General features: G+C 51.1%; 1 protein-coding gene across 1 annotated transcript; it reads left to right on the plus strand.

The window, feature by feature from the left end:
* The first annotated feature begins 7843 nt into the window (after positions 1-7843).
* On the plus strand, positions 7844-9630 carry LOC103632808 (protease Do-like 8, chloroplastic). The gene is made up of 2 exons (XM_008654540.2): positions 7844-8608; positions 8752-9630. The coding sequence occupies exons 1-2, from the start codon at positions 8208-8210 to the stop codon at positions 9017-9019; spliced, it is 669 nt and encodes a 222-aa protein (XP_008652762.1). The 5' UTR covers positions 7844-8207; the 3' UTR covers positions 9020-9630.
* The last annotated feature ends 6636 nt before the right edge of the window (positions 9631-16266 follow it).

Consider the following 16266-nt stretch of genomic DNA (forward strand, 5'->3'; position numbering starts at 1 on the left):
AATTTATCGATGGCGACCAGCAGGTGCGTGAAGCCCCCGGGTGCCTTCTGCAAGGGACCGACGAGGTCTAGACCCCACACGGCGAACGGCCAAGTGATAGGTATCGTCTGGAGGGCCTGAGCAGGCAGGTGCGTCTGTCTTGCATAGAATTGACACCCTCGGCAGGAGCGTACAATCCTAGTGGCGTCGGCCACCGCGGTCAGCCAGTAGAAACCTTGTTAGAAAGCGTTTCCGACGAGGGCCTGAGGTGCTGCATGGTGACCGCAAGCCCCCGAGTGTATTTCTTATAACAGCTCTCATCCTTGGGCGACGGATATGCATCGTTGGAGAATGCCTGAGGGGTTGCGGTGGTACAACTCTTTTTCATCACCCAGTAAAACGAACGACTTGGCGCGCCCAGCCAGTCGCCGAGCTTTGGCCTTGTCGAGGGGTAGCTCTCCTCGGAGGAGATATTTTGGGTATGGGGTCTGCCAGTTTAGGTTTGGCGTGACCCCACTCTGCTCTATCTCGACGCGCAGGGCCTCATCCTCGGCGACCGAGGGTACCTCGGGCTGGACCGAGGCCTCCTCGGGCTCGGGTGCGTCGTTGAGTTTGACGGATGGTTGATAAATGTCCCTGGAGAAGACATTCGGGGGAACCGTTGTTCGCCTCGAGGCTATTTTCGCCAGCTCATCCGTGGTCTCGTTGTACCGTCGAGCAACATGGTTGAGTTTCAGCCCATAGAACTTATCTTCCACGCGCCGAACTTCGTCGCAGTAGGCCTCCATTTTCCGATCGCGGCAGTGAGAGTTCTTCATGACTTGGTCAATAACAAGCTGCGAGTCGCCACGACCGTCGAGGCGCCGAACCCCTAGCTCGATGGTGATGCGCAATCCATTAACCAAGGCCTCATACTCGGCCACGTTGTTTAACGCCGGAAAATGGAGGCGTATTACGTAGCGCATATGTTTTCCGAGGGGGCGAGATGAAGAGCAAGCCAGCACCTGCTCTGGTTTTCATAAGCGACCCATCAAAGTACATGGCCCAAAGTTCGGCCTGGATTGGAGCAGTCGGCAATTGGGTGTCGACCCATTCAGCCAGGAAGTCTGCCAAGACTTGGGATTTTATGGCCTTCTGAGGAGCGAATGAGAGTGCTTCCCCCATGAGTTCCACTGCCCATTTTGCTATCCTACCCGAGGCCTCTCGGCACTGGATGATTTCCCCCAGGGGGAAGGATAACACCACAGTCATCGGATGAGACTCGAAGTAGTGTCACAGCTTTCGCCGTGTTAGAATCACTGCGTATAGTAGCTTCTGGATTTGCGGGTAGCGGATTTTGGTCTCGGATAGCACCTCGCTGATGAAGTAGACTGGCCTCTGGATGAGCAGTGCATGCCCCTCTTCTTGTCTCTCGACTACGATTGCAGCGCTGACCACCTGAGTGGTTGTGGCTATGTAAATCAAGAGATTCTCCCCCGCGGTGGGGGGCACCAAGATGGGCGCATTAGTAAGAAGTGCCTTTAAGTTTCTGAGGGCTTCTTCGGCCTCGGGAGTCCAAGTGAAGCGCTTGGCCTTCCTTAAGAGGCGGTACAAGGGCAATCCTTTCTCGCCAAGGCGCGAGATGAAGCGGCTCAGAGCCGCAAGGCATGCCATGACCCTTTGTACTCCCTTTAAATCTTTGATGGGTCCCATGTTGGTGATGGCCGCGATTTTCTTTGGGTTGGCATCGATGCCTCGTTCGGAGACGATGAACCCCAGGAGCATGCCTCGGGGTACTCCGAAGACACACTTCTCGGGATTGAGTTTTACGCTCTTCGCTTTTAGGCACCTGAATGTCACTTCAAGGTCAGAGAGGAGGTCGGAAGCTTTCCTTGTTTTGACAACGATGTCATCGACGTAAGCCTCGACCGTTCTGCCGATGTGTTCTCCGAACACATGTTTCATGCACCTTTGGTATGTTGCACCTGCATTCCTCAAGCCAAATGGCATAGTAGTATAACAATACATGCCAAAATGTGTGATAAAAGAAGTCGCGAGCTGGTCGGATTCTTTCATCTTGATTTGGTGATAGCCTGAATAGGCATCGAGGAAAGATAGGGTTTCACACCCAGCGGTGGAGTCCACAATTTGATCGATGTGGGACAGAGGGTAGGGAACCTTCGGACATGCTTTGTTTAACCCAGTGTAGTCTACACACATCCTCCATTTCCCACCTTTTTTCGTTACAAGTAGAGGGTTAGCTAACCATTCTGGATGGAATACATCTTTGATGAACCCTGCAGCCATTAGCTTGTGGACCTCCTCGCCTATGGCTCTGCGCTTTTCTTCATCAAAACGGCGCAGAGGCTGTTTCACGGGTCGGGCACCGGCTCGGATGTCCAGTGAGTGCTCGGCGACATCCCTCGGTATGCCTGGCATGTCCGAGGGACTCCACGCAAAAATTTCGGCATTTGCGCGGAGAAAGTCGACGAGCACTGCTTCCTATTTGGGGTCGAGCTCAGAGCCGATCCTGACTTTTTTGCTGGCGTCGTTGCTGGGGTCAAGAGAGACGGACTTAACCGCCTCGGCAGGTTCGAAGTTGCCGGCGTGCCGCTTCGCGTCGGGCGCCTCTTTGGAGAGGCAATCCAGGTCGGTGATGAGGGCTTCGGACTCGGCGAGGGCTTCGGCGTACTCCACGCATTCCATGTCACACTCGTAAGCGTGGCAGTATGTGGATTCGACGGTGATGGTTCCCTTGGGGCCTGGCATCTTGAGCTTGAGGTACGTGTAGTTGGGGACGGCCATGAACTTGGCGTAGCACGGTCTTCCCAACACCGCGTGATAGGTCCCTTGGAACCCGACTACCTCGAAAGTGAGGGGTTCCTTTCAGAAGTTGGAGTGAGTTCCGAAGCAGACGGGCAAATCAAGTTGCCCAAGGGGCAGGACACGCTTGCCTGGGACGATCCCGTGGAAAGGTGCTGCACCGGCCCGGATCGTGGATAGATCGACCCCCAAGAGCCCTAGGGTCTCGGCGTAGATGATGTTGAGGTTGCTGCCTCCGTCCATGAGGACCTTGGAGAGCCTAGCGTTGCCGATGACAGGGTCGATGACGAGCGGGTACCTTCCCAGGCTCGGCACGCAGTCGAGGTGGTCACCTTGGTCGAAGGTAATGGGCTTGTCGGACCAGTCTAGGTAGACTGGCGTCATTACCTTCACTGAGAATACCTCTCGGCGCTCCTGCTTGCGGTGTTGAGCTGAGGCATTCGCTACTTGCCCACTGTAGATCATGAAGCAGTTGTGGACCTCCGGGAACTCCTCTTCCTTGTCGCCCCCTTCTTGTTGTTGCCTTGGTCCTTGCCACCTTCTGCCAGGGGCCCGACCTTATTGAAGTAACGCCGGAGCATGTCGCACTCTTCAAGGGTGTGCTTGACGGGACCCCTGTGATAGGGGCATGACTCCTTAAGCATCTTGTCGAACATGTTGGACCCTCCGGGAGGTTTCCAAGGATTCCTGTGCTCGGCAGCAGCGACGAGATCCGCGTCAATGGCGTTGCGTTTTGCCTGCACCTTCTTCCTGGTCTTCTTCTTCGTGCCACGCTAGACGGACGTCTCGGGGACGTCTTCCTTCTGTCTTCCCTGAGGCTGCTTGTCCTTCCGGAAGATGGCTTCGATCGCCTCCTGACCAGAGGCGAACTTGGTGGCTATGTCCATCAATTCGCTCGCCTTGGTGGGAGTCTTGCGTCCTAGTTTGCTTACCAGGTCCCGGCAAGTGGTGCCGGCGAGGAATGCTCCAATGACGTCCGAGTCGGTGATGTTAGGTAACTCGGTGCACTGTTTTGAAAACCGCCGGATGTACTCTCGCAGGGATTCCCCTGGCTGCTGGCGGCAGCTCCTGAGATCTCACGAGTTCCCAGGGCGCACGTACGTACCTTGGAAATTTCTAGCGAATGCCTTGACTAGGTCGTCCCAGCCGAAGATCTGCGCAGGAGGCAGATGCTCTAGCCAGGCCCAGACAGCATCGGAGAGGAAAAGGGGGAGGTAGCGGATGATGAGGTTGTCGTCGTCCGTCCCTCCCAACTGGCACGCCAGCCGGTAATCCGCAAGCCACAACTCCGGCCTCGTCTCCCCTGAGTACTTGGTAATGGTAGTCGGGGCTCGGAACCAGGTCAGGAACAGCGCCCGTCGTTAGGGCTGGAAACGAGCCGAGCCGAGCTCGGCTCGGCTCGGTGTAGCTCGGTGGCTGACCGAGCTCGGCTCGGCTCGGCTCGGCCATTTCACGAGCTGAGGAGGCGGCTCGCGAGCCGGCTCAGCTCGGCTCGCGAGCCACACCCTGATATTATATAATTGCATTATATAGTGAATTATTAGTATATAAATATGAAATATATAGATATAATTCATTATTATGAGGAATCTAAATTATTAATTGTCATATATCTATCATGAAACGCTAAGAAACAAATTGACAACCTATAAAATTAGCCAATATCCATCAGTATTATACATATTAAGTAATTTGACACAGCTCCCGAGCCGGCTCGCGAGCCGAAACGAGCCGGCTCGGCTCGGCTCGCTACGGGAACGAGCCCAAAAGGTAGGCTCGGCTCGGCTCGCTCGAGGCTTGCGAGCCGCTCCGAGCCGAGCCGAGCTGCTCCGAGCTCGAGCCGGCTCGCGAGCCTCGAGCTTATTTTCCAGCCCTACCCATTGTATGGCCCAGCTGAAGACCCGCGGACCTGGTGGTTCGGGCGAGGGGCTCCGATCCTCCTCACTGTCGTAGCGTCCCCCGCGCCTAGGGTGGTAGCCTCGACGCACCTTCTCCTCGAGGCGGGCTCGACGGTCGCGGCGGTGTTGCTCGTCGCCGAGGCGATCCCGGGCGGCAGGTGTCCTGTCTCCTATGTGCTCGGTGTGGACCGAGGCCTCGCACATGCGTCGAGAGGACGCTGCGTGATGCTCCGAGGGGCCTCCTCGCCTTCGGGAGGCAGAGCTCTCGGCTCATCGGACAGCGGCATTTTCCAGGAGGTCCTTGAGTTCGCCCTGGATACGTCGCCCTTCAGTGGTGGATGGCTCCGGCATTGTTCGAAGTAACATCGCCGCTGCAGCTAGGTTCTGGCTGGCCCCGCAGAAGGCCGGGGGCCGCCCTACCCTGGCATCGTCGATGATACGGCGCTGGACGTCCCGGGCCCGATGACGCGCTCCTCCGGCGAGTGCTCGGCCTGCCCACTCCTGCTCGATGTTTTGTCGGAGCTGCACAAGTCACCCCATTTCCTCGTCGAGCTTGGCCTCCATCTCGCGAAGTTGCTCGAGCTATGTGCCCTGACTCCCTGCAGGGACTCGGACCACAGCTAGCTTCCGCAGGATCTCAACACGAGACGCAGGCATAGGGGCGTCGTCATCTTCTGGCATGCCGTGGTGGTTGTCTTCGTCGTGATCCCCCTGATCAATGTGGAAACACTCGCGACTTGGGCCGTAACCCTCATCGCCAAGGCTGTGGCCACCGTCAGAGTAGCTGGAGAGGCAGTGGTCACATGCGGACATGAAGTCTCGCATGGCACTGGGATCACGGAGTCTGGAGAAATCCCAACTGAAGTCAGGGTCGTCCTCTTCCTCGGAACCCGTGGGTCCGGAGGTTGAGGCGGTCGTCAACAGGTCCCAAGTTGACCACATATGGTACCTGGGAGGTCAGGATATGCCCTTGCAAAAGCGTTCGCCGAAGTGGAGTCGCTTGGTGGATCTAAGTTGAATCTAAAGGGAACAGGATGGGAAACGGATGGTACCTCCTGGTTGATGGACGGTGGTGAAGTCGCATCGGGGACAGAATGCGCCGTTATCTCAAGCGCGAGACTAATGCCCAACAAGCCCCTCGCAAGGGTGCTGGCGTCATTAGTCCGCCTGGGGTTGGCACGTTGCTGGGAAGCGACACTCGTCGTTGTCTCAGGTGCGAGGATAACGCCCGACATGTCTCCCGTAGGGGTGTCGGCGTCGTCGACTCACTCTGGTCCGACAGCCGACGAGGTGCCGCCTCTTGCCTGGCCATGGTTGCTCCGTCTCCTCCTCCTCTGGCGAGGAGGGTGGCGGGGCAAACTCGGGTGTTCCTCTTCCGCCATGGGGGGAAGTTGTCGTCGAGTTCGCCTTCGCCGGGCGAGCCGATGACCGTCGTTGTTGTCGTGCTGCGGGGAGAGGAGTACCATGTCGTAGCTGCCGTCGGGGGACATGAACTCGAGACTCCCAAAGCGGAGCACCGTCCCGGGCCGAAGAGGTTGCTGAAGATTATCCATCTGGAACTCAACGGGAAAGTATTGCCAACACGCAGCGTCCCCTACCTGGCGCGCCAACTGTCGGCATTTTGGACTAGCGAGGACCCTCAATCGACTAGTGAATTTGATGCTGCGTGTCCCTGCCCAGATGGGTTGATGCAAGATGAAACACAAGAGGGGGGATGAGGCTTATATTATCTTGCACCGGGGTGCTCGTAGTAGGGGTTACAAGCGTCACGAGAGAGAGGGTTTGGCCTTGGAGTGAGCCGTCTGAGTTGGCCTCCTTCGCCTCCGCCCTTCTTCTCCTCTCTCTTGGGAAGGCCCTGGACATCCCCTTTTATAGATATAAGGAGATGATCCAGCTATACATATGGGGGTGTAGCTATGTGCTAACATGGCAGGCGGAGAAGCGCTTGAGCCCTGTAGAAGCGTAGCTGACGGTGCGACTCGGGGTCCTGCTGACGTTTCTTTGCCTTCGTAGGGAGTTGAGGACAATCGACATCATGGACGCATGTAGGGAACCATCATTACCTGTTGACGGAGTAATCTAGATGGGACACCGGCCTTGTTCCTTCGTAGCCTGAGGCAGCTAGCTAGGGGTAGGGTAATGATGTATCCCCTGTGGCGCAGTCGGTCCGAGGCCGAGGTCGGGCGAGGTGGAGGTTTCTCCTGAGGCCGAGGCTAAGGTCGGGCGAGGTTGTGACTCCTCCCGAGGTCGAGGCTGAGGCCGAGGCCCGAGGTCGGGTGAGGCAGAGACCTTCTCCTGAGGCCGAGGCTGAGGCCGAGGCCTGGGGTTGGGCGAGGCGGAGACCTTCTCCCGAGGCTAAGGCTGAGGCTGAGGCCTGAGGTCGGGTGTGGCGGAGCTCCCTGTTGCGCCCGAGGCTGAACTCGAGGGAGGTCGTGACTTACTGTCGTCAGTTTTACCCTGGTGGTTGGCACAGTAGTCGGAACAAGGTGAATAGTGTTGTTTCCCTGTCAGAACGATCAGTAAAGGGGCGAAGTGACTGCGGTCATTTCGACCTTGCCAACTGAGGCGCGCGTGTCAGGATAAGATGTCAGGTGATCCCCGTATTAAATGCGCATGCGATATGGTCGGTGGTAAGGCGATATAGCCGAGGTTGCTGTACAACAAAGTTTGCCCGAGCTTGGCCTCAGGCGAGCCGAGGGTGCGCCCACTGCCTGAGGGGGCCCTCGGGCGAGGCGTGAATCCGTCCGGGACTACTGTTCTTGCCCGAGGCCAGGCTCGGGCGAGACGAGATCGCGTCCCTCGGTAGACGAGGCCTTGATTTGAACCGTGCTTATAAGTCTTTACAGTTTGTTCTGAAGATGTTTTCCAGCCGTGTTTAGGAGTAATGGGGGTACCCCTAATTACGGTACCCGACATATATATATATATATATTTATATATATATAGTATTTAGAGCCCTGGGCTCTGTATAACTATTGGAAGCCCCAACCACCAACCGACCAGGTGCGCGGACCGCACCGCATGGGTCCGACCTCCACATTGTGGATATGCAAGCCCCACACACGCACACACACAAATCCAGCCGTTGGATTGTTATCCCACCCACACCCAAAAACCTAATTGCTCTCCATCCCACATCCGTCGTCGCTGTTCCCCCACACGCATCGCGTAACCCTCCCTCGCCGTCTCCATGCACGCACTCGCCGCCGCCTCATCCTCCCATCCCATCTGCCTCATCTCCCCCTTGAAAGACTCAAGGAGTGGCACCGGATCCCTCCCGCCCCGACATCAAGAATGGTACCCGCCACCATGGCCGTGGGCGTGGCGGCTCCACGACCTGGTACCCGCCGGCCTGGTACACGCGAGCTATCCCGACAGTAGGAAGCGAGACGGGGCCAGTAGGAAGCGCCAGGCAGCAACGCAGCGTATCCACTCGTCATAGGCAAACCAACACCCCCGGCCCGGCCGCGGGCGGCTGCGCTCACACTCCACTCCCCTGACCCTGCGCGCACAAGCAACAGCAGCCCGATGGTCGCACCGTCCTCCGCCGCCACAGCCTGCTTCGTCTCCCCGCTCCCACCGCCTCGCCGCCCGCGTCATTTCCTCAGGCACCTCGCGCGCGCCGCCGTCGCCGAGCCCACGCCCGCGCCTGCCTCCGCCTCCTCGCTCGCCCACCCGTCGCCATGGCCGTGGGCGCAGCGGCTCTGCGACCTGGTCCCCACCGAGGCCGTGGGCCGGCTGCTGTCGTCGGTCGTGGGCTCCCTCATCGTCGCGCTCGCCTTCGCGTCGCTCATCCTCGGTGACACCGACGCGGCCTCCGCGTTCGTGGTATCCACGCCGCGGAAGCTACAGGCGGACGAGCTTGCCACCGTGCGCCTCTTCCAAGAGAACACACCCTCCGTCGTCTACATCACCAACCTCGCCGTCAGGTGGGCCTCCCCGCCCCGGTTCCGTGCCTGCCACTCCCGGCTTCCGTCCAGTGAGCTGTCGTGTGTCGGGAGCCCTCACCTCATCCCGATTGCAGTCAGAGGCTGGATGAGGCTCTAATCTCTTCCGCGTGCTGCATGTGCAGGCAGGACGCGTTCACGCTCGACGTGCTCGAGGTGACGCAGGGGTCCGGGTCCGGCTTTGTCTGGGATAAGAGCGGCCACATCGTCACCAATTTCCATGTCATCCGTGGCGCGTCAGACCTTAGGTTGGTCGGGACTACGGAGTGCTTCATGCTTTCCTACTACACTTTCTTAGTCGTTTGGTTATGCTCAAATCGAAGCTTGTCGATTCTTGTATTAATGGTTAGGGTCGTTGGTGTTTCATTAAAATATGGTCTAGCCTTCCAATAATTTTAGGTGGACAGAGCGGGGAGAAAGGAGTTGTGGTGCTTCAATGTGTTGTTGGTAAGCTAGGGCAAAGCAGTTACTGATCGGCCCCAGCAAACTACAAACAGGGCCCATTAGTAATGCTTCATTGTCAATTTGGCTCTCCCTACAAGACCTAGTCAGAGCAAAATTAGTATGTCCAAAAGGGCTTATATTTTAGTGCATCAAAAGCAACATGACACTTGTTCTACAGCTTCACTATCTGGCTGTTAGAAGTTATGGGATGCATCTGCATTACTGAAAGGTTTAGAAAAGATACTACTTGCTCTACAAGTTCCTTGCATCCCAATTTCGAGTAGTAAATACCTAATGCTACACTTGGATATTTCAATGCAAAATATCTAATTATTCAAGTTAACAATGCAGAATGTTCTTATTTATGCTAACCAAATCTTTTGTGTGGTAATGCTCTGCGGTTGTGCCCGTCTCACTTTTAATGTCTAATGATCTCGACTGGGATCAGACACACAATTGTAAAACATCCATATGTGTTTCTTTCTTTTTTTCAATGGCTTTTGTATGTTGATGATGCCTAGATATGTATAGTGGCAAAGCGAAGATACAACTGATAGTTTTATGCAGGGTCACACTTGCTGATCAGTCAATGTAAGAAGCACAAGTTGTTGGATTTGACCAGGACAAGGATGTTGTTGTTTTGCGTATCAAAGCACCAAAGGATAAACTAAGACCTATACCTGTTGGTGTGTCAGCAGACCTACTGGTTGGTCAGAAAGTATATGCCATTGGAAACCCAGTGAGTGCTTACAACACCTTTCTTTTTATTGTGTCGCTTATTATATAATCCGATTATGTGTACAGCACAAGGTGGTCGAGTTGTAGTTTAGAAGTTAGAATTACATGTGGTGTCTTAAAACCTTTGGTTGTCCTTCTAACTTTTATGTATTTGGTAGTAGTATTCCTGATATTTTCCTTATTCTAACCTTGAATCCTTGATCAATCATAAACATTTGCAAAGGCCAACTGCTGTTCTTGTTTCATTAATATGATGCCTAAAGGCAGTAACATGCTACAGTTACGACAAACAATGATATACAACAACAACAACAAAGTATTTTAGTCCCAAGCAAGTTGGAGTTGGCTAGAGTTGAAACCCAACAACAAACAATAATACGGTCTTATAAAAATGGTGTGTATAATTTATGTGTCCGCACTCCATAGACCATGTGCAAAGATATGATCTTAGCTTTGCTAGGAAAATGATTGAACTTCAATTATATGGACGAGTTCTTTTGATTGTGAGTACATTGTAGACTTGTGTCTTGTGTTTTTAGATTACATTTTGTTTCTCATATAACATATTTCTTTGAATTTTCTTGGTTAACTCCATGTCTTTCATACACTTTCATAGATTACAATCGCTAAATAAATGCAAAGAACATTTCCAGGCTCATGAACATCAAGGTAGAAAGGTCCTCCTTTCTTCATATTCATCAGGTTTGGTGTAGTTGTCGACAATTATTTTTGGTCCTCATATATTTTGCATTTGATGAGACTGTATGTCAACTTTCAGTTGAAAATATGTCCTACTTGCAAATCTGTGCTAGTTTATTACAGAAACTTGACTATGATAGTTGTTGAAAAAGCTAGCATATCAACTGTGGAAGTAATATTCTCAGCTAGTTAACTTAACTGATTATGCTCTCGACAACTGAGTTATGAATTCCCACTTTGTCATGAAAATTACTTCAGTTTCACCATGGTCTGAACTGTTTGATTTACTTATGCTTGTTCTGACGTGTCTTTATGCTTTATACAGGCTTACACAGACCTGTTTTAATAAGAGCCGGGAAGCGATGCTTCCATTTCGGACCACGACCTAGCTAAAGGCTAATGGTTCCATGTGTCTCAAGTACCGAAAATAGGGCTAGCTTCTCGTTTTTTGTCATGTCAAAAAAATCGTGTATGATTGCAACAATATTGGCAAAATATCGTTGTACTTATATTTTGATATACTGTGAACAAAACAAGTGCCCTCTGAGACCATCGTGATTTATGCATTTCAAACTAAATTTTACGACACTTCTTGTTGTGTTTTATGCTTCCATTAAAAAACAGTCTTACTGCATTTTACGCCAAATTTATGACACTTTTTGATGTGTTTTATTTACAACAATCTCTTGCGAAGTGAGATTGTGCGCGTGTTTTACGCTAAATTTCGTACTTATTTACGCTGTTTTAGCTCACGTTTTACGCTGAAATCATTCGAGCCAGAACCCGCGCACGATCTGCTGCACGCGATTTTCACGCCGTAATTTTGGGCCCCGTTTGCTGTTACAAAACAGATATAGAATTTACGATAAATTTTGTACTCATTTACGCTGTTTTAGATCACGTTTTTCGCTGGAATCCGCCCGAGCCAGAACCCGCGCACGATCGGCTGCACACGATTTTCACGCCGTGATTTTGGGCCTCGTTTGCTATTACAAAACAGATATAGAATTTACGCTAAATTTTGTACTCATTTACGCTGTTTTAACTCACGTTTTACGCTGGAATTCGCCTGAGCCAGAACCCGCACACGATCGGCTGCACGCGATTTTCACGCCGTAATTTTGGGCTACGTTTGCTGTTACAAAACAGATATAGGATTTACGCTAAATTTTGTACTCATTTACGCTATTTTAGCGCACGTTTTACGCTGGAATCCGCACGAGCCAGAACCAGAACCAGATCAGGCGCGCGTGGATATACCTGACTGGGGCTTCCCGTACTAATGGAAGCCCAGGGCTTCCCGTACTAATGGAAGCCCAGGGCTTCCATTACCTCTTCCCTATATATATATATTGTATATTAGGAGCCTTGGGCTTCCAATAACTAAAGGAAGCCCAGGCCAGACAGTGTAATCCGGTCGAGCCGGACTAGGTCCAGACGTCTATAAAAGAAAATCCGTAGTGCTAGGGATCAGTTTTTCACGCCCCATCTCGATTCATTAGTGACGGCGGTTGCCCGATAGCGCGCGCGGCGGTGGACCCCCGGCCAGTGGCTGCGGTGGCCGCGGCTCCCCGACCTCGACATGCGGTGGCGGCGGTTCCCAGGCCGTCGGCGGTGGCCCCCGATCCAGAGAGCGAGCGACGGCAGTGCCCTTATGCGGTGGCAGCGGTTCCCAGGCCGGTGGCTGCAACTCCATTACCTCGATGCGCGGTGGCGGAGGTTCCTCGATCCGGAGTAGTGGCGGCGGTTCCCCGATCCAGAGGGCGAGCGACAGCGGGGCCCTTGTGCGGGCAAGCGGCGGCGTCCCTGAAGCCCCGAGGAGGCGGCACTTCCAAGGCTGGCGAGCAAGCGACGCCCGTCGACGTGCGAGTAGCGATGGCGACACATGAGGCGCGATGTTCGAGCGAGCGATGTCACGGAAGGCGCGAGATGCGCGCAGCGATGATCGCGCGTGACATCCTCCGATCCGGCGCAGTTTTCTTTTCGATTATTGTGTTTTATGCCTACCACATGTATTATTTACGCTAAAAACTATATGATTTTATGCTTGAACATGGAGTTCGTATATCAGTTTACTGCATGCACATTGGAAAGGCAATTTCTTGATTTATGCTGTTCATAATTTGCGCGCATGCAATGGAAACTCCCACGATTTTGCCATAATTTTTGGATCTGTATAAAAATAGAAACCGCATGCATGCGGCTACCATGTTTTTTGGATCTGCCATAAAAATAGGATCGTAATAACAACCTACTAGAGCTATCAACCTCTCATTGACTCGTTATTTACGCTTATAATTGAGGGATTTTATGCTCAAAATTTAAGGTTTTTACGCTCCACCTGCGTCCACTAGTGAACAACATGCCAGATTTTTTACGCAGTATAAGGAATTGCATAAATACCTATACCGTGTAGTATAATTTATTTCAGTATACATCATAAACTAGTTCTAATGCGTTTAGCTGCATGGCTGTTGGAGGGATCCTATATTTATGAAGGAAATAAAATATTAAATGCGATTTTTTGTTTCTATGCATGCAATTCATTTCCTTTCATTGCATATTCTTTCCATCATAAATTCGTGTGCATGCAGCTGGTAACAGATTTTTACGCAGTATACCGAATTGCATAATTATCTACACAGTGTAGCATATTTAGTATCAGTATATATCATAAAATGGTCATTACGAGTCTAGCTGCATGGTTGTTGCAGCGATCCTAAATTTATGGAGGAAATAAAGCATTTAAAATAAAAAATGTCATATATATCTTTCCTAAATTTACGCGCATGCAAGGGAACTTGTTTGACTCATGCATGCATTTTGCCATAATTTTTGGATCTGTATAACCGCATGCATGCGGCTGCCATGTTTTTCGGATCTGCCATAAAAATAGGATCGTAATAACAACCTACTAGTTATCAACCTCTCACATTGGCTCGGTATATACGCTTATAATTGAGAGATTTTATGCCCAAAACTTGAGGTTATTATGCTCCAACCCGGAGATGCGTCCACCAGTGAACAACATGCCAGATTTTTTACGCAGTGTAACGAATTGCATAAATACCTACACCATGTAGTATAATTTGTATCAGTATATATCATAAACTAGATCTAATGTATTTAGCTGCATGGTTGTTGAAGGGATGTTATATTTATGAAGGAAATAAAACATTAAATACGATTTTTTGTTTCTATGCGTGAAATTCATTTCCTTTTATTGCACATTATTTTCATCATAAATTCGTGTGCATGCAGCTGGTAACACATTTTTACACAGTATACCGAATTGCATAATTATCTACACAGGGTAGTATATTTAGTAGCAGTATATATCATAAAATGGTCCTTACGAGTCTAATTGCATGGCTGTTGCAGCGATCCTAAATTTATGGAGGAAATAAAGCATTTAAAAATAGAAACCGTCACACATATCTTTCCTAAATTTACGCGCATGCAAGGGAACGTGTTTGACTCATGCATGCATTACTTTTTTTTGCGTGCACAGACGTGGGCGCGGGTGGTGCAACCGACAGACTGATCCAGTCAGTGCGCTGGGTTGAACCAGGTTGCAGGGGTGATCGGCCTGGGCTTCCTTTAACTATTGGAAGCCCAGGACTCCCGTTATACCTGCCCTATATATATAGTATTTAGAGCCCTGGGCTCTCACTAACTAATGGAAGCCCCGACCAGAAACCGACCAGGTGCGCTGACCGGCGCGCACGCTTTTCTGGCTGACTGTACTACCTAGTTACGTCAATTATAACTACGCGTTATGCTCAATCTTGTTACGATTTAAACTCTTTTGGTGTGTGCACGTCTCGCGGCATCCGGGCCCACGAAAAGATCGTGTCCCCGCAATCTGGGCAGCTTACGTCTATCAGGCCCACGAATCAAGGAACCGAGCTCTCATTTTTTTAGCTCATATCTCCCGTAACTCTCGCGGCGGCCGAACCCTAGCCAAATCCACCGCCGTATGCTGCTTCTCCTCCGCGCCCGTCGAACCCTAGTCTAATAACCGCCGTGAGCTTCTTGTCCACCGCGCCCGCCGTGAGCATTAAGATTCTCCCCCCCCCCCGTCGTTCCACCGCCGTCGCATTCTCCTTCACCACCGCAGAGACCCGGACTCGCCTTCTCCGCCGCATACACGCCGTGGCCTTGTTCTTCGTCTCGGGAAGGGACCCGGAATCGCGGAGGCGGTTGTGCCGCCCCTTCGTTCTCCTACTCGCAGAGACCGAGACCTCGATCTTCTCCACCGCGGCGGCCGAACGCCTAGTCCCCTACGCCGTTGCGAGCTCTGTCCCCAACGTCGAGTCCCCTACGCATTTGACACAGCCGCGCGTCGCCTTGGGTTGTCCCCTGCAGAGTTGTCTCGAATTCAGCCACCCTCCAGGCCCATCCACACTCCGGTAAGTCATCAACCTTGAACTCTTACAATTTGAATCGTAAATAGATTTCACCTTATTATTTTTCCAATTGCTTGATTTATCAAAAACCAATTCATTATAAATTTATAGTTAAACGGAGACACAAATGTATACTATGCAATCTCTCACATGTTTATGCAGTTTACAATACTCTGTTTATGCTGCTTTGTTGACAGAAGTATGATACATACATCAATATATTATGCCATAAACATATTGCTGTTCAATTTGGGTCAACTCACACGAAATAACCAGGTTATACATTAATTGGATGTCGCATATGAGCAGATTTTTGTTTTGATCCATTTAGTCTCACACGTTTATGCAATTTACAATATTGTGTTATGCTGCTTTGTTGATAGAATTATGCAATTTACAATTTAGTAGTGATGCTGCATGATTTGTTGGGATCTAATGGAATGCATGGTCATGAACTGAACTGAATTGACTTGCGCTTATCTTTTTTTATCCTTTACGTATTTTATGTATATGTGTTGTTTCATTTGGCAGGAACATCAGACATGAAGAACGTAGACCGACCTCCTTCTAATCCAAAACGGATTATAATCCAGTCTACTCAAGAGTGCTTCAGCGTTGACATACCCCGTGTTCCGGCGGAGACTGTTAGACCCGAAACAAGGCAGGCTGCTGATGAGGATGATGACTTTGTGCCATTATCCAAGAAGCGTAACTTGGACGACAGTCCTGGGAAAGTTTTGAAGAAGGTAGTCACAAAGCGGAGGAAAGTAGTGTCCCCCCCGACAGGTTAGAGATTTATGGTCTATGGCAATATATCATTTTATGCGTGAAATCATGTTGTGTTGATGTTTGAGTTTACGATATTCATTGTATACTTTTTTTCAGCAGAGGCTTAACGTCAGATGCAACCCCCAAGATGTATTAGTAAGCATCCAGATATTAAATGACAGACAGCGCCAAGCAATTGCACGGAGGGGATTTTCCAGTATTCTTGATATGAGACTGGACGCACTCGGCAGCAGATCACATTTAGCTTGGCTGATGGAAAAGCTCGACCACAATGACATGACAATTCGAGCCGGCCTAGGGAAGGAGCTGAAAATTACAAAGGATACGGTGCACCTAATTTTGGGGTTACCGAATGCTGGTGGAGGAACTGCATTGGGCATCGATGAAGCTATTGCTGCCAACAATTTAAGAGCTGAACTTGGTCTATCGAAAGAAGATTTTGGGGTTACAGCTCTTCAAGATCGTCTGAGGAAAGGGTCTGACGATGATTTAAGCATTAGATGCTTTTTCTTGATATTGTTCAATAGGTTGTTGTTCCCTACTGCCAGCTGGGGAATAACC

Source organism: Zea mays, chromosome 7, assembly GCF_902167145.1.
Source record: "Zea mays cultivar B73 chromosome 7, Zm-B73-REFERENCE-NAM-5.0, whole genome shotgun sequence".
NCBI lineage: Eukaryota > Viridiplantae > Streptophyta > Magnoliopsida > Poales > Poaceae > Zea > Zea mays.

Bases quoted from the DNA above. Each gene is read 5' to 3' on its own strand.
- LOC103632808 (XM_008654540.2), top strand. From the start codon at position 8,208: ATGGTCGCACCGTCCTCCGCCGCCACAGCCTGCTTCGTCTCCCCGCTC. The intron at 8,609-8,751 runs GTGGGCCTCCCC...CTGCATGTGCAG, and splicing joins ATCACCAACCTCGCCGTCAG to GCAGGACGCGTTCACGCTCG.